At 43.3% G+C, this 18246-nt stretch overlaps 1 protein-coding gene across 3 annotated transcripts in view; it reads left to right on the top strand.

The window, feature by feature from the left end:
• The window catches only part of BRWD3 (bromodomain and WD repeat domain containing 3), a 51748-nt gene extending 41818 nt beyond the window's left edge, over positions 1-9930 (top strand). For 2 of the 3 annotated variants that reach the window (XM_040571852.1, XM_040571854.1), the window contains 7 exons: positions 982-1038; positions 1577-1717; positions 2002-2154; positions 4080-4243; positions 4849-4946; positions 5456-5614; positions 6222-9930. In XM_040571852.1, coding sequence (XP_040427786.1) covers positions 982-1038; positions 1577-1717; positions 2002-2154; positions 4080-4243; positions 4849-4946; positions 5456-5614; positions 6222-7006 — 1557 coding nt within the window. In that variant the 3' untranslated portion in view covers positions 7007-9930. The remainder of the gene's footprint in view (positions 1-981; positions 1039-1576; positions 1718-2001; positions 2155-4079; positions 4244-4848; positions 4947-5455; positions 5615-6221) is intronic. The other variant, XM_040571853.1, reaches the window with a different exon arrangement.
• Positions 9931-18246: the final 8316 nt, after the last annotated feature.

The following is an 18246-nucleotide window of genomic DNA, read 5'->3' as shown; positions in this document are numbered from 1 at the left end:
CATTGAAAATTTTTTTTTCTGGACTGGTAGGAAGCTTCACTGGGCAGTCGCCGGGAACGCGTAGTTATTAAATACCCTTATATGCAAAGGCATAATATCAGTGCCTCCGGTATCTTTAGCTCTTTCTGAGATGCATCGTTATTGTAGCTTTTGCATTTTACAGAAGTCTAAAATGTACTTCAAATGGTTTGCGATGGTTTAAGTGGCAGAGTAACTGCTGGCTCTGAAATAGGCCTGCATGGCTTGATGTCTGGATTTTGGCAGCACAGGAATGGCATCGTCATGTTGGGATCCAGTGCATTTATCTTCTTTCCTGTTCTTTCTGATGTACTGTGAAATAAGTTGTTTTCTTTTTTTATTTTCTGTTTATGCTTCCTTGTTCTTTGTTCTGTTATAAAAGTTATCCTTTGTGTGGCCAAATGTAAGGAAATGTGTTTTAGAAGAAGAAATTACTGTGAGATTCCTCTGTAGGAGCTCTTAAGCAACTGATTCTCCCCTCAAAATAATTAATTTTTAATTAGTGGTAGAAAGTTGTGTACAAAGGAGTTGTTTCATTTCTGGATCCAGATTCTGAAAAGAATATTATATACGCTTAATGTAAGTCAGAGACTACATGAAGTCTGAATAAACTCAGTACAGTTGCTCATGGCATGAACATTTAGGAAGAGGTATACAGCTGTGCGTGACTGGGAATTAACTGATTCTCAAGGACTGAAAATAAGCCATTAATATTTCTCAGATGTTTGTAATTTCTGTGGAAGCAAACTTAGAAAAGAGATGGAGCAGCTTATCTATCTTTTTTTTTCCCTGAAGTTATGTAAGTTTGAGTTTGAAACTAGTTTCTGTTTCGCTCGAAATATTCTTTTAACTTGAGTAGTTTATAATTGTGCTTGCTGTTGTTTTTTTTTTTAAGACTGTTTCCATTGCTGTGTGTGTATACAGGCATGCATGCGTGTGTGTAATCATTACCTTTTCCTTTAGGTGGCAGAAGTAGATGTAGATTCAGATGCTCCAGGAACTTCCTCTGGGAAAAGACGAGTGAGTAAATATTTCTGGTTGGTTTAGCATATGAGACAGAGAGACTGGGTACTGAAACACTCATTTGGGTCTGGAACATGTTAAATTTGTCATAGCCTATAGTCTGCAGTGTTAACCATGTGAATTCAGTTGTGTATATGTGTAAGTGTTGGCAGACTAAGGATGCTGCTGTGCAGGTGAATTTAATTGCTGAAGAATCGTTTTGTTTCATTGATTTGAAAGATATCAAGAACAAATCTGATTTGCTATCAAATTTGGGGGAAAACTGACAAAAATAGCTAGCCTGGATCTGAAATATTGCATACTTCATATGGGTGTGAGTAATTATATATTACCAGAAAAGGCATATTTCTGCAATTTGCATTCTGCATATCATTGTGCCTTCAGCTGTTTTAACCTTATTGCAGTTCTGTTTTTAGTTGTGGAAATCTGCTTCAAATCAGAACACTAATAAATTTACACTAGTAAATTAATATGAACTTAAAGTGAAAAATCTGAATATTCTGAAAGATGATGAAATACATCTGTTTCCTTGCAGGTAAGACGACGAATAAAAAGACAGCCCACGAAAGCAAGTCCTGATGCTTGGAAAGAGCAATGCAAGCAGTTGTTAAACTTGATTTATGAAAGAGAGGACTCTGAGCCATTTAGACAGCCGGTTGATCTCTTCTCCTATCCTGTGAGTACAACTTCTGTACTCACAATTTTAAAATCTAATGTTCATCCTTTGATAAAGTTCTGTGCTGGACATGTTTCTAACCTTCCCATTTCTGAGCTGGAATGGACCATGTTCAGTGCAATGATGTTTTCAGAGAATTATCTACAGTAACTCTCGAATCTCTGTCCTAGATGGAAATAATTAGTTAAGAGCTGCTGTTGTGGATGATATCATAGACGTTTTCATGATCAGCCTCAGGTGTTGTTATCATCAGTCTTTATTTTTTTTTTTGCATGCTCTTACAGGATTATCGAGATATTGTTGACACTCCTATGGATTTCAGCACTGTGAAAGAAACCTTGGAAGCAGGAAACTACACTAGTCCGTTGGAATTTTACAAAGATATTCGCTTAATATTCTGCAACTCTAAAGCTTACACTCCTAATAAAAAGTCTCGAGTAAGTCATACATTTTAATTTCTTCTTTATAAAGACCATGGCCCTGCGTATTAAATCAGATGCTTTAGTGGTAACAAAATCACATCTCCAAAAGACACCATCTAGCATAGATAAGAATGTTGTTTAAAAAATTGCCCGTAATTTTTATGTAGAAATAGAAGCATTTATGAACTATTACGAATAAAATACATACCAATTGGGATTAGATTGCGCTGCCTTTACTTAGAGCATAAATTTCACAGACACATTAAATCCTATGTGTTATTATATGTGGCACCTAACATGGTGATGCAAAATGTTTTATTCTAGCCACTGTCTATCAGCAGAAAGAGCAGAGTGTGGTGGGGAGAGCTTTCAGTGCAAGTGTAAATGGTGCTAGATGGAGGCAATGGGAGGTAGCGCGGCATTTCTCATCTCTTGAGGAGCAGTACTCCTTGCTCACCAGCAGAATAATAGCTACTGTGCCCTGTGAAAGCAGGGTGATGACAGTAAGCTTGAAGTAGGGTGATGCTCTGGGAGAGGGGAGCTCCAGATAAGTGTGAGCGGCTCTGAGAGAAAGCACAAAGCTGCTGTTACCAAAGGTGGGTTCAACTGTTCTGGTGTTGTATAAAGGACAAAAGGTGGGCTGGGGTAAGCTCTGAAGGTAAAGACCAATAACTTTTGCTTGCTTTAACAGAGAGAAAGGTAGTAGAGGATTGCAAGAAGACAGGTGATTTGAGAGCGGGTTTTGTATGCTTGACATCCGAGTATACTTGGTAGTGAGTTACTTACTGCTGTGCGCTCCCTGGGAACTTCCCTGTGTATTTATAACTGAACAGCTGATGAGTCAACTCGCAAATTACTGTAATAGAGTGGCCCGTCAATATCCATTTGCTTAAATACTGCGAAGAGCCTCAGTGGGATGATCTTTGCGGGAGGGCTAGGGCGCACAGCTGGGCCTTCTGCCACAGTGGGTTCATCTACTGCCAAATGCCTGTCCGCATCCTGAGGTTTTCTAGCCTTGTTTACCACCTTTGCAACAACGTCCCAAATGGATGCAAGAAGGGCAGAATACCACATACCAAAGCTAAAGAGTCATTGCTGCAATGTAAGGGTGAGGGAACAGGAATTAAGATGTATGCATAGAAAGAAAACCGTTATCAAAGAGGTTTTGTATTCAGAAAGACTGCAAGAAATGGGAAGAGGTCTAAGGTGGTGATAATGTCTTCTTGATCTTGATGGTGTTTACACAACTTCCTAAGACTGGATGCAGCAGAAGGGTATGGATGTGAGGAAGAAATTAAAAACTCTGTTTTATATATGCTGAGTTTAAACTATTAGTTTGTCATAGCATGAAACATCTGAAGTAAAATCTTGAACAGAATAGTCCAAAATACAGAGAGAGCCATAAGTGCATTTGCGAATGAGAGTAGTCGGAGGTGAGGCCCAGAAAGAGGGCGAGGAAACGGCTTAAGGACATCTGGCTTCTAGAAATTGGGAACGAGGACATTTCAGCTGGCATCTCTGTGCAGCTCTGTAGGGGTGAGTGTAAGGACTCATCACTAGGGAATTATAGCAAAAAACAAAGATGAGTTGACAGTGAAGTTCAATTGTTCTTTCCCTTGGTACTTTAATTTAACTTGTGAAGTGCCTCCATGCTTTGTGGAGATTAAAAAAGGAGGGGTATTTCAGTAATCAAAATATCAATTTTCCTTTAACCTTGTAAATATTTTGTACTGTAAATAATTAAATCCTTGTCCAAACACACTTTCTGTCATAAGAATGAACATGCATTTTGAAAGGAAGTTATCTGTAAAGAGTTGAATGTCACCATGAATTTTTCTTCTGCACTACAGAGATTAAGTCTCTGCAGTTTTGTGATGGTTTTCTGCTGATCTTCCAGATAGCCAAGCTTTAATAATTGTTGCCATGCTTTCTCATTCCAGATATACAGCATGACACTTCGACTATCTGCCTTATTTGAAAATCATATGAAAAATATCATCTCTGAGTACAAGTCAGCAATGCAATGTCAGAAGAGGAAAAGGCCACGGTACCGAAAACGGCTAAGAAGCAGTAGCAGTTCACCGTCAACTAGCAGAGCATCTAGGTAACATAATGATAGTAAAATGTGCCATCAGTGTCGTTTGAGATATGTCAAGACAGTGGTAGGCAGACCTTTGTGAACAAGCAGTCAGTTAATGGTATTGCTCATTTCCTGACACTGTTGCTCTTTTGGGTGGTAAATTTATGAGCTCAAATCCCATCAAAACTCACTTTGTAGTTTGGGCTTAATTCTGGTAAGTGAAAGGCTATATAATTAGCAGTATTCCCTCTGGATAAAATGAAAAAGCAAGTTTCTTTTGCCTTTGTTTAGTAATGGTTGAAAAGTGCTGTGTAATGCTTTTCTGAATTCTGTGTGATACATTATCTGTGTAAACTGAGTAGTTCAGCTTTAAAAGGTGAGGTTAAAAGACCTCACATGCCTTGTTCTTGAAAACTCAAATGCCTTTATCAAACAAAATGATATTGCCACTGTTTTTAGTGTTACTACTTCAGTACAGGCACTGGGGAAACAGAAATCATTTGTGTTACAAGTCTGCTGCAAAAAAAAAAAACAACACAACAACAAGGCACTGCAGGGGAAAATGTTTTTGTGTTTTGAGTCCTTCGGTACTAACAATTTTATCTTTCTGGGATGTTTTGTGTCGTCAGTCCAAAAGGGAAACAGAAGCAAATGAAGATTCAACCTAAAACCAACCAGAATACCTCACTGCCTTTGACTAGGACTAGCTCTTCAGTTTCATCTCACGGTGAGGAGGAATTTTCTAATATGCATCCTTTCTTTTGTAGCAACTTCTCTGTGCAGAGTGACAAAAAAGCTGGTGCACATTTAATGTTCAGTTTAAATCGTATAATCATAAGACACATGCAAAACCTACTCGTTGAACAAGCAAGATCATGTAAATATGTGGTCTGTAGCTCCTGTTAGCAGAACACGGCCCTCCATCTGTTGATAAGTTATTGGTAGGGTGCAGAAAATAGGGAAACTTGCTAAGAATTAACCTAATGGCAAGAGTCTGGAATTCCTGCACACGGGCTTCCCTCATACAGCAACTACAAATACGTTAAGTTTACTTTGGATTACACCCTGGATGAGTCTATCTCTTCATGACTGGAGAGGCAACTTGGTGAAACTAACCTCCTGGCTTTCAGGCCACTGACTCAGGTGATACCAAACCTCCCCAAAATGCCTTACGTTTCAAATGTACAAATAAAGAACAAAAGATACTCTGTCGAGTTAGTGGTGTCCCATCTTAAGTTTCAGATACAACAGAGGAACCTTTGGGTTCAGCCACCGGTGAAGAGTTGGAAGGTCAGCCATCCTCCTCGGGCTCAAATGCACAGAACCGAAGTGGAAATACCATCGATCCAGGGAAAAGTAGACCAATCAGAAGTAAATTGACACCAGTGAAACAAGGTGGGAAATAAGTATTCTGTTCTTTGGATGACTGGTTTCACTAGAAATGGAAGGTGCTGCTTCTGGCTGATTCTTATGTTTTTCTTGCCAGGGTCTAACGTTATACTATAGCCCCAAACCACACTGAAACTGTTTGCCACAGATTCCACAGAAATTCCCTGGCCTTTTGACAATGCATGTTTGTTAGGAAATAAGCACTACTTGCAGTGTGTTGTTTTAATGTGCATTTTTAGGTTTGAAGTAGATTTTGGAGGTGTTTGTCTTGACACACTTGGTAGGATTTGTCTGGCTAAATGGTAGATGTCTGTGTCTAAGCACATCACTCTGGTCTCCTGTTTTTGAATGGATTTGCATTGGACTATTAGTCAAGAGAGTCAAGCAGTCCATGCTTCAGGATAAGATGAACAGTGTTTACTTCTGTTCTGATAAATTTTCATCTTAGAGTAGCCGTTTGCCTCCACAGAACATAAAGGTTGCCTGTGGTGACTAGCTCAGAGTTGGATCATCCCCAGAGCACATCACAAAGGCGTGAGGCGAATCCCACTTCTTGTGGCCCAGTTTGGTTCAGGCACGATGATGATAACTGGATTATTTTGTGTTTGCTTAGATCACTCTCCTGATGGACTGCTTACAAATGGTGACGGCAGAGAACCTCGGGCAGGAGTCAAGAGGAAGCTAGTAAGTGCATCAGAAGATGAGCATCTGGAGGAGGCAGAGGAAGAGGAAAAGAAGAAAAGAGACTTGAAGGAAAAGTCTGGTTTATCTTCATCAGAAAGTGGGGAATCAGCATCCAGTTCAAGTTCTGAAAGCAGAAGTGGCTCTGATTCAGACTCTGAATCAACATCTAGAACAGATCAGGATTACATTGATGGAGACCATGACTACAGCAAAGTTGTGCAATCCAAAAAACCCAAGAGAAAAATCAAAAGAAAAGTCACCAGTGGGAAGAGGAATTGGCAGGGCAGAGGGACAGGGAGGAGGGGTAGGTGGGGGAGGTGGGGCAGATGGAGTAGAGGGGGAAGAGGTGGAAGAGGTGGACGAGGTTGTGGCAGAGGAAGAGGTGGTGGCAGGGGAGGAAGAAGAGGCCGGGGAGGCAGAGGAGCCTCGCGAGGAGCCACCAGAGCGAAACGTGCCCGAATTACAGATGATGAATTTGAAAATCTGTTTGGAGGACAATTTGGTGAGAACGTGTTTGGAGGCCGATTCAGTAGGCCGCCTCGAATCAAAACAAGGAATGAGGGCAGGAGAACTGTCCTGTATAACGACGATTCTGATAATGACAATTTTGTGCACACCGAGGATCCTTTGAACCTTGGTACTTCCAGGTCAGGCAGGGTGCGGAAAATGACAGAAAAAGCCAGGGTCAGCCATCTCATGGGATGGAATTATTGACAGATGAAAAACTTTGGAACAATTTTAAAAGAACTTCAATGGCCTTCTACTGCAGGTATTTTACCAGAAAATCTACCAAGCAAGTTGTGCGGGGACTCCACTCATGTCTCACAGTGGTGCTTTTCCATTATGTCAATTTGCGTTTGTTTTAAAACTTCAGATCGCCACACTTCATTGGTCAAAACAAGCCTTATTCATTAGGCCTTAAATTACAGAAATTCTTCCCCACACACTACGAGTTCATCGCATTGAAGAGGCTTCCAGCTTCTCAATAAGAACATGATATTTTAAATCATGATTATGACTTCTCTCCCTTGTTTTGTTTTTGTATTATAGAAATAGCACCTTCTTACAGAGTTTTTATGTGGTTTCTGCCATAAATCCTTATACACAGTAATAATTATAACTTTTGCACAATACACCAATCCTAAAGGCAGCTATAAAATGTTTACAGTTTCTATATTGTAAGAAGGATCTGGATTATTTTAATCTTCCCAGGCCAAACAGTCATGAATTGTGCTGAACTGAAGTATGTCTATACTACAGTTACAGGGGTCCTGATGTGCTTTCTATCGGTTCTTTATTCGTGTAAAAAGTGACAAAGGGTTGGTGCCTTGTAAATATGTAGCAAACCTTTGATGTGGTGTGTCCTATGTGTGCATTAACTTTATTAAAAAGAGAATACTTGAGAAGTATGAATATCTAGACAAAAGGTGCCAAATGCAAAAGTTACTTGCATCTATTTTCTTTTTGTCCTCTCATATTTTTATAGTATTAATAGAGATTGTGCAGCTAAGGGGTAACTTCAACATTTGAAAGGTTCCTCCTCTTCAAAGCATAGCGTGATTTTTAATAGTAGCTTGGCTACCTCTATTTACAACTACTGGAAACTTAAAAGAAAATAGATGCTATTATTCAGTATGTGTTGAAGAAGAGGCAAGCAGGAGCGTAGAGGGATGGAATTGCTCGCTGAGTTGTACAGTAACTATATCTCCATTATATCGACACAATGAAAACAAATCCAAGCAATGATCAGTTTTCAGAAGCGTGATGTTTTCAGCAGGTGGTAGTTTGTGCAGATAGGCCAACTGGCTCCCACGCAGTTCTGCCGCGACTTACTCGGTGCAAATCTGCGTTTCGTTTAATTTGTCCCTTGGAGCTGATGGGGAAGCTGAACTGAGCTCTGTGCCTCTGGTGGCTAGCAGTCCTGATAACTTTCTGTTCTCGTCCTCCGGACACACTCTTGTGTCTCAAGCTTCCAGAAGAGAATTCTTGTTGCACTGTACTTGTTATACTGAAAACTGCGAACTTGAAAACAGAACTCATTTTGGTAGTAATAGTACAGTTTGTGACAGTGCGAGGGAAGTCGGTAGTGTCTTTCCCCAGCGAAAGGCAGCGGCCTCAGTGAGCAGGAACAGGGGATTTGTCGTGGGGTGAGCTGGAGCTGGGCAGCCTCTTTGCTTAGTAGGGTCTGGTTGAAATATATATGGGACTTCAGTTTTCTCCTGTTGTTTAAAAGAATCTGACAGTTCCAGCTTGGTTAAGAGAGTACGTTGGTTTACACAGAGAGAACAAACGAAAAAAAAGAGGTTAGAAATTTTTGGTGGAGTTTTTCAAGATTTCTTTTTTTAAATTTTCATCCAGTATCCTTAAGTTCATCTGTGCACGGCTTGGTCAATAATTCTGGAAAACCTCAGGCAGCAAAGAGTGACCCATGTATATTCTCAGATGCAGAAGGAATTTAATTTTTGACTTTCTATATTAAGCACTAGCTATTTTATCTCGCTTTCCAAAAATTCTACTTAGATGCAAAATGATTTGAAAAAAAATGCAAAGGTTTAGTTTTGTGATGGAGGAGAGTATATCCTAAATTGCTCAGAGCATTAATATGAGTTTATGGTACAGTAGAAAAATCACACTTTTTTAATAACTGTTTTGAATCAGCCATAATCCATTTCTGGACTTAATTCAGTTGTGTTTTGATGGAAATATAGCGCAGAGGCTCTCCTAGTTCTGTATTGGGCTTTAAAATATAAACACCCGTCCTGTCATCTCTCTCTCATATATATATATATTATATATATATACATACATATATATTTATAAAAAAAATGTGTTATTTCTTTGATTGGTCCTCCTACATACGGTAACCAGGAATAGCATGTATGCATCAGCTCATAGTCAGAATCATACCCATTTTAGATCAGTCCTGTTGAGCTAACGTAAACACTATGGTTTCTGTTCTAAAGCCTGAAAATCTTGAAATGCAAAAGAAATGCTTTTCATATATTTCTGACTGGCCGAAGATCCACTTACGTATTTATTTTGTGTAAGGGTTGGGGGGAGATAAACACGTGGATTCCAGAGAAATCCTTTTATAATTTGTGTATTTTAGCAACCATTAGAATAATATTAAATATGTTCTCAAATGTATCTTTTCTATGTAATGAAGTACTGTGAAGATGACAGTGAAGCATCACTTTACTGTGGCGTAAGTATTAATCATATGTGTTACATGATTAAGAGCTAGACAGCAGGGTGTGCTAGAACAACAGAACTATTGCTTATTGTAAAAGAAAATGTGGGTTTTTTTTGTGCATGAGAACCTTTTTATAAGCATGGAAAAATAACTTGTTTTTAGCTATGTTCTTTTCACTTGGTTTGGTATCTGGGTTCTTTCTCTGAGCTGGGCAGTCGATTTCTCACGGCCTCGGTCTGTGGCAGAATGATAACTCTGTAGTAATTCGGGCGCTTTCTCTCAAACCCCAGATCCTGCTAGGAGCCGCTCACGGTTGCAGAAAGCCTGACCCCAGCCCAGCAGGTGCATCAGAAGCAGTAAGCCGATGTAAGCCGTGCACTGGCACGGTCCCCGACCCCAAAGCCGCGTGCTCGTGACCTCGCTGAGGCGCCAGCAGGCCGCAGTGCCCCGCGCGCGCCCGGGGCCGCAGCCTCTCCTTGCACCTTTACCCAAAGACTCCCCGGCTGGGCCTCAGGAAAGGGTTTGAAGGTCTGGTGATTTGTCAGCTTCCTGAGGCTAGCGAGGGGCGTGGGCAGGCCATGGCTTCCTTCCTGCCCTAGGAGTAGTCGCTGGGCACCAGCGCTTCGAGGTTTTCACTAACCCTGAAACCTCGCGTGGGCCTTCCTGCGAGCGTGGGGGTCCTGGGGGCGTTTGGAGGCACCCTGGAAGACGGGGCTTCTGCCCCAGGGGTACCCGCGGCACACTGCCGGCCCCCGCTTCATCCCCTGGGGAGGTGGGGCTGAAAACCCCGCGTGCGTCCTTGTTCTCAGCTGTCTCCTGCCCACAAGTCTGCTCTCTCTGTAGCACTCCCATTTCTCCTGGACCAGGGCATCCATGACCAAGCTCGTTTTGCGGTTCCACTGTGCCGTCGCATCAGTTTGGCCCACACTTGGCCCGCCTTTAGCTTTCTGTCATCCTTTGGTTTCCTGTTTGCCTGTTCCACCCCCGTTCTCTAGCCTCCCGTTCCTGCCCCGCAGTTTACCTGTGAGACTCTTGGCATTTTATGATACCTTGATGAATTTTGTTTCGGCTAAACTGTTAGGGTGTAAGACTTAATTTGTTGCCTGTTGTTTGTCAAGGAGCTGAACTGTCCCGTGACTTGCCACATTTTTTATGTCTGCCTTACCTTGTTCTTAGCCCCCTTCCCCAGCGGCTGGAGGTGGATTAATTACAAAGGAAAGTTTGTGCTCTTGCTTCTCGGCCACCCCTCGCCCCGATGGGGCACTGTGCCCACCATGCCGTGTCTACTGAATTATTACTCTTTTTTTTTTTCCTTTGCTGCATGAATTTAATGTCAAGTTTGCAAAAGTCGTGGGCTTCCTGCCTCCCAGGGTATCTCTGTTGGAATTGCCCATGGAGCTTCTCCGTTGGTGCTTGTGCTGGGGTTGGGTCTGTGCCGTTTTGTCGCTCCTTTGTCCTTGCTTTCTTCAAGCCGTGTCGCAGCTGTTGCGTGGGTGCTCCGCGTTCCCGGTGCCACATCCCTCTTCTCTCTCATCTTTCTTTTTTGCCACCGTTATCCCACCCGTGCTCCCCTCGGAAGCTCCCTGGGGCAGCGGTGGCCTCAGGGACAGCTTCCCGAGGTTCTCCTTCACATCCCCAGCACTTCGTAATGCGCTTCTTGGCCAGTTTCCCCAGCCATCCGGGGTGGATGTGCCGAGTGCTGTGGGAGGAAGCTGTCCTCTTTTCCTAGCTCTTCTTCTATCTCATCCCAAGTAGGAATGCCTTCTTCGCTTTCAAACTTCCATTCCTGAACTGCAGATCACCAGTTTGAGTAAAGAGAGAGCCTGGTGGGCTTAACGTAGCATCGAAAATCTTGCGTTGCTCCTCCTAGTAACAGAAGCTGGCATAGACGTAAGCAGAGGCCACCCCCATCAACTCCCCCCTGCAGGTGAACAAGCTAAATGTAGTCATTAAGAAATAATAACTTGTGGAATGATTTTTGGTTGCCTAAAATCTTGTATCCTTTGCGTATTTTGATTCTCCCTGACCGTGTTTTTAAATGCACAGCTCAGGTGCTTCTGCGTGCGGGCTGCCGGGTTCACAGAGCACTGAAAAGAGCCGACATTGGGCGTGTAGTAAAAATTGTTCTGGAGTAATTTATAAAATATGGAAAAAGGAGCTAAAATGTATTGCTTTTGTCAATGTTGGAGGCTCTGCTGACCTCAGAAAGCAAGATAACCTTGGCAGGCATTTAAGATGCTGCTCCTAGATGGCTCTGAGTGTCTCTGACAACCGTTCAAAATCACACAGTACTAACACGAGAAAATAAGTTTAAATCACTAATTCCTGATAAGGACCCAAGATTGCTGTTCTGTCTTTAACCTGGGTGGTCAAGGACAGGGAAAACCAAATTGCTGCAGGCGTCGGGATGTCTTGTCAGCCCTGACTGGGGTGTCCTGCTACCGCTGGTCTGTGTCATCAGTTCAGTGTTTTAGAAATGCATTTGTGAGTTTACATTTCTTGATTTTTTTTTTTTTAAATCATCATGCAAAGTTTTATAAAACGCTAATTATTTACACGATAGACTGAAGGGGCAGTTAACAATCCAAGGCTAAATCTCTATTTAGTATTGTAGGGAGCTGTCATTGTGTTCTTACAAGTATGTATTATAGAAAATTACTGCGCATGTGCGATAGATAATTTTCAATATTAGTATATCAGAGGTTTACACATTTGAAAAAAAAAAAACAAAAACAAAAAAAACTCCTTTATGTACAGTAAGTAACAGCCTGCAAAACTTAGTCTGAAAGTTGTCTTTTTTAGTATTAGAAATGCAAAGACCTGTTGGAAGCTTGTACATTTTTACTGTGTCATGTTCAGCCCACAGCAAACGTACACAACTGTGCTCTGAGTCCCTGAAAACGTTCCAGTGGAATTGCTGTCACAGCCTTAACTCTAGTGTTATAAAAATGGTGCTTAAATACATTTACGTGCATGGGTGTGGGTACCTGACCAGGGTTTGTGAGAATTTCGAGTAAAACAAGCTGCGCTTATAACACTCCTGGCAAAGAACGGCGGCCGCATGTGTGAATTTACAGCCTGTGGCTGTCCGGCAAGTGTTTAAGCTCGTGGGCAACCAAGAGTAGTTTGGGTTCTTGGTGTGCTTTTGGGGCCCGGCCACCCTGCTGGCTGCGGGGTCTGGCAGCCGGGGGGCTCGGGCTTCCTCGCCCCGCCGGGAAACCCGAAGGTGCCGATCCTCTTCTTCAAACGGCCTCCTGAGAGAGTGGGGGCTGCTCAGATCCACCCCGAGCCCCCGGGCTGATCCGTGCGTTCTCCGTAGCGATACTGACATAGAGCTCTTCATTCCTCCCCGAGTCCTTAGAGCAGACGTCATTTAGAAATAGCCGTTGGTGTTGGAGCAGCGACATTCACGTGATTTAGGCTCTACAGTTCATGCTCTGGATGATTTAAAATACTCCAAAAATGCACAAAGCTATTAGAATTATGTACTTTATTGATTTATTTTTTTTTTCAGGTGATATTTATGCCCATATCTTCACATCCGCTATCTCAGGTCCCTTTAAATGAATACTTCAGGGATTTTGATGCCACTCGTTGGCAGACCAAATGTAATATTTATATGCAATGAGCTGTTAGTTTTTGTATTGTACAAATGTAAATTTGTAAAGATTTTTTTCTAGAGTTTTTTTGAAGTCACTTATGTAATCTAGGATGTTTCATTTTCCAGCTGTGGGATTGTCTTAATAAAAAAGATAAACTCTTACTTTGGTTTTGCATTGCTTACTAAGGGGTTTAGAATTAAAAAGACAAAAAAAAAAAAAAAGAACAATCGGCTTTCAACATGAAAGTACTTTTTGTTTTAGCTGGATAATTCCACACTTACAACAAGGACACCTGTATAAGCTGGATACACTTGGAGAATTTCTGGAAATTTGGCTTGCCGAGGCCTTGGGGCTAGGAAAGGAGAAGCTGGGAGGTGACAGGGACACGGCAGAGCTCGACGGGGACGGGATGGAGACCCCCAGTGGGGTGGCTGCGGGCGGTCTCTGCTGGCATTCTGGTGCCAGCAGGGCCCAAGGGGGGCCTGGGCTGCCCATGGAGGAGTCCCCCGGAGCATCTCGCTGTTTTACTCCTGGTTTAATCACATTTTTATACACTTAGAGCCGCAATGCGTTAATTCCTTTGCACCGTGGGAAAAATGCAGTACTCCCGTGATACCGAACCGCGCTGTTTTCCCTCTGCTGCTGAAGAGAGACGGACAGATACTGCCCAAGGAGATTTTAAGCAAATGGCGTTTCTGGTTTCGGCGGAGCTTGTTCCTGCTGGGCATGGATGCCCCATCAATCGTTGTGCTGTGGTTTTGTGCTCTGCTGCCACTGGGCTCCAGGAAAATACTTAAGTCTCTCTTTGCAGTGATGGGAAGATGGATTTTTGCCTCCTCTGACTTATTATTTTATTATTATTTTATTATTATTTTATTATTATTTTATTTTATTTTTCCCCAGGGCTGATGCTGGGTGCTTGCTGAGCTCCCCCGTGCAATCCAGTCATTGCCTGCTGCAAAGTCCGAGCAGGAGCATTTTACTTTACTCTCATTTTCTGCTGCGTTGAACGTTTCCCTTCATTTTGTGTGTTGATCTTGGCATGCGAAGCATGCTCTTTTTTTATTGTTTTCTTGAAGGAGGTTGTGGTACGCATACATATTTTCATAATTTTTAAGGACTCCTGTGCTTGGCGGGCAAGGTGTGGGGCTCAGCAGAGCCGGGTCCTTCACCCTTCCCTGCCCTTTTGCTTCCAAACAGGAGGCTTCAAAGGTTGGATATTTCTGCATTTAAACCTGGCGTGGTGCAAAAGGGAAGAGAAGTTAGGGATGAAGGTGACCTGCGGCTGGCCCTGGTCTCCGGCAGCGAGAGCAGCAGGTTGGGGCTTCCCGTGCCCTTCCACACCAGGCTAGAGTAACCGGGCAGTGAAATAACTTTTTTCCTTGCTGTTTCACACTCAGCTCAGCCTTAAAAGGGCTACTTTTAAAATCATTTGCCCAATCTTTTATGCAGAGCCTGGCGGACGGAATAACTGGGGTGAAGAATAGCAAGAATGGAGGAGCAGGGAAGATAAACAGGCTTGATAGCGCAGCACATAAGCTGCTTGTTTTGTGCTGAAACGGGAACATGCAGGCATTTTTTCCAAAAGAAGCAATTAACACTTTTTAAATAGCTATATTATGCAGTCAAAAAAAAAAAAAATGCTGTGTTTACTGCAGTTGGGAACGTATTAGGTTTATTCACTGTAACAAAATGGATTTTGTTTAAGACAGGGAACAGATAAAAGACTCTAAAACCAAACTTCTGATGAAAGTTCCTGAATGTATGAATCTGACTGAAGAAGGAAAATAGATTTGTTAGCACGGACAGCAGCTATCAGTAAGTTCGCTACATAAATGCTCTCTGATTCTTAAAGCTATTAGTTATTAGGAGCGTTTTGTGATTTCAGGTACAAGAGGCTTCTTGTTTGCACCAAAGTTTCCCTAGTTCTTGTTGCAGCATCTTCAGGGCAGCTGGGATCCACTCGGTTCTGCTCCTGCCTTCCCCCCAGCACCCCCGTGTAGGTGCCTCTTACCTCCCCTCTTCTTTTTCCCGTCCTCCCTAACCGTGCCCTGCTTTACTTTTGCTTGCAATCAATTTCTTTTCCAATCATCTCTCTTCCAAATTCTTTTCCCCAAAACTACGCCTGTTTTTCCATTGCTAAAGGAAATTCTGCCACAGATACAAATAAAGGTGCAAAAGCACCGAAGTGTGCTGCGCCTCTCGGTGGGGGTGGGATTGGGCCCACTCCAGCCACGGGCAGAGCACAAAGACCTGCGAGGACAGAGACGGGTGGCTGCTGGAGAAATTCAAGTGCAAGCTGGCCACAGACGGGGCCCTGAGATGTTTCCTCTCTTTTTGCCCCATTTTCCTGCGTTTTAACCGTGCCTACTTAAAGTTTAAAAAATGTAAATCGCAAATACAGCAGATGTGCATCAATATCCTGCGCGAGAGAGAACTACGGGATTTTTCCCTTTTGTCTCAGAGCTGTTGAAAAAGCGCTGGAGGAAGATGTTGAAATAGGCACCCCATATATATACCGCCGTACGAGAAAGCATGCCCGCTCCCTTGTGCTGCCACATAATAGAGTTAAAAAGAAATAAGTCTGATTTCCATACTGACTCATTGCTCGCACTTTGTTTAGCGACTGCTGAATCCAATTTCGCTTCAGCTGGTTGCGAGGCAGTGACAGGTGCAGAATCTCCTCTTTTTGTTCTCAGGGCAGATGCAAGCAGGGGAGAGAGCAATGTGTTTCTAGCCCATAAAGCATCAATAGAATAACGTTAAATTAAGACTAAAACATTTCTGATGAATAAAAGCAGAAGCATAAATTTCCAGGAAGAAAATATGTTCTACAAGAAACCCAAGTTTTCAAACTTGCAAAATGGGGATTTGTTTTAACACCAGACGTTTATAATTTATTTTAATGTTCTTGTAGCTCGAGTGGCAACAGCATCGCAAGTGGGGAAGGGGCAGGTTCCCTTCTGGTGCCATTCCTGCCCCTCTATCCCCCGACCCGGGCAGCCGGGTGGCAGGGACACGACGTGTGCATTTTGGAGGAGCAGGAGGAGGATGTTCCTCTGCCAGCACGGCTGTCCGAGGTTCGCTCCCAGCAATGCTGCAGATCCCTTCCCAAACCCATGGGCTTCAGCATGCCTAGCACACGGAGAGGAGGCAGGCACGGACCCAGCACGTTGGCCACGGCCCGTATGTTCCTCACTGTAGCCCGCTCTTCCAGATGCCAGCACCACAAGGTGCCTGGGCAGGAGCTGGTTTTCTCCCTCCAAGAACATTCCTGAGGTCTTGGCGTGTCCCTGGTCTACATCAGAAAGTTCAAAAAATTCGTTTTTTTCCAAGGGTTTTCCTCATAACCTGGTATCTCATGTGTATGCTGTTCCTAAACGGGGGGAGGGTACCGTTGGGTTTGGTTTTGCTTTTTTCTTTAAACGGCTAACTTTCATTTAGGAAAGGCTAAAATAAAGGGAGTAGTTTCACTTGAGTTTGACCGCTTCACTGCTTTTTCAGCTGGGGACATGCAGTGGGGGCAGGAGCGGCCGTGTTAGCGGCAAGTGCTGCTCCAGGCTCCGACGGGACCCCTTCTCATCCAGCACCGGCCCTCCGTGGAGGCAATCAAGATGAGACCGGGAACGTCCCCTCCCACCAACAAAATCCCTGAGAAAACAGAAACTGGAGCAATTTCAGCGTGTCACGGAGCGGCGAGAGGAGGCACCGAGGGCAGCAGCCCATTTCAGTGCGCTGATGGGAGCGGGGCCTGCCGACCAGCCTCACCCCAAACTGGCGTATTTCCACCAGCCTGCAGTGTAATTGAAGCCCTTTATGCATAGTAATGGTTGCGCTAATTAAATGTTGCTGTTTATTATTAAATAATGGAGCTCATTAGCATGTGCTGTGCTGCGGAGATGCTCGCGGCTCAGCGCCGGTGCCTGGCTCGACCCAGCCAACCCGGGGATACGCTGATCCCAAATCGTCCCCGTTTTGTCAAGTTTGTGCTGACAGCATCGAAGCATTTGGACTTGTCTGGGCAGAGGTATTTTAAATTGGGAACATTTTAATAGGCTGTGCAGTGAAACATCCATATGCGTGCTGCTTGGGGTCACTTTTGATCCCTTTACAGCGTTCCATAGGCACTGGAAAAATCGGATATCCAGCACATTCCCACGGGGAACATTTTTGCATTTGTACAAAGCTAAATTGATTGCAAGCACGCAGCCAGTACTATGGCAAATTTAAGCTTGTTGTTTTGCTGGTACATCGTATAACAATGTTTTTATGAAAGCTGTGTAGTCGCTACACAGATAATTTTCAAATTTCCTGAGCTAAGCTGAGCAGTGGTGTATTAAAGATTCATATATGTTGAAATATTCACAGTATAAAGTCTTAACGCACACAACAGTAATTCAAAACACTCCAGCCTTTGGGTCAAAATAGAAGCCGAGAAAATAAAAAACAAATCAAAACAAAACAAAAAACCACAAGGCAGTGCTGAAACCCGACTTGTTTTACCACTCTGTTGCCCACGGCCCCGGTGAATCAGAGTCCTGTTTGCTCCTCGTTTCGTGTAATTTATTATCAGAGGGGCCAGCTGGGACCACTGTGGTTAACGGACTGTCAGCATTTCCATTACCGGCGCTTTATAGCTCAGCCATAAACGTTTACTCAGAACTGCGATGTTCCAAACCCTGAGCTTAGGAAGGCTTCTTCTTTTTCCCCCAGAACTTTACTTTCAAGTGATTTATTTAAATAAAAGCTAATGAAAATAAGAATCTCTAAAGTTAGAGGCTTGTGATGGCTTCTTTGTCTCTGGAGAGAGGCAGGGAGCTCTCACGGGCACCTTCATTACCTGTAGCTGCAAAGCACGTGTATGCTCACCAAAATAGCTTCACGTTAGTTTAGCAACATATGGTGGAAACTGCAATTATTTGAAAGCTAGGTTGATAATTTACATTTTCATGTACAGTCTAAAATGCAGAAATCCACACCAAGCTGTAGAAGCCTTGTTCCTTATGTGACGCGAGAGCAGACGTCATCACCACGAGCAGTGTAAAGTCCCGGGGGAGCCGATCTCTTATCAAGCAGCCATGAATAGTTTCAGATCAGTGAAGGACTCAGGACCTTGCACTGCCCAGCCTTCGCATACGCTGGAGGTTTTCTCCTCTTTA

The sequence above is a fragment of the Cygnus olor genome, chromosome 13, assembly GCF_009769625.2.
Source record: "Cygnus olor isolate bCygOlo1 chromosome 13, bCygOlo1.pri.v2, whole genome shotgun sequence".
NCBI classification, from domain to species: Eukaryota; Metazoa; Chordata; class Aves; order Anseriformes; family Anatidae; genus Cygnus; species Cygnus olor.
The sequence above is the reverse complement of the archived record's forward strand: the minus strand, read 5'-3'. Positions and strand labels throughout refer to the sequence as shown.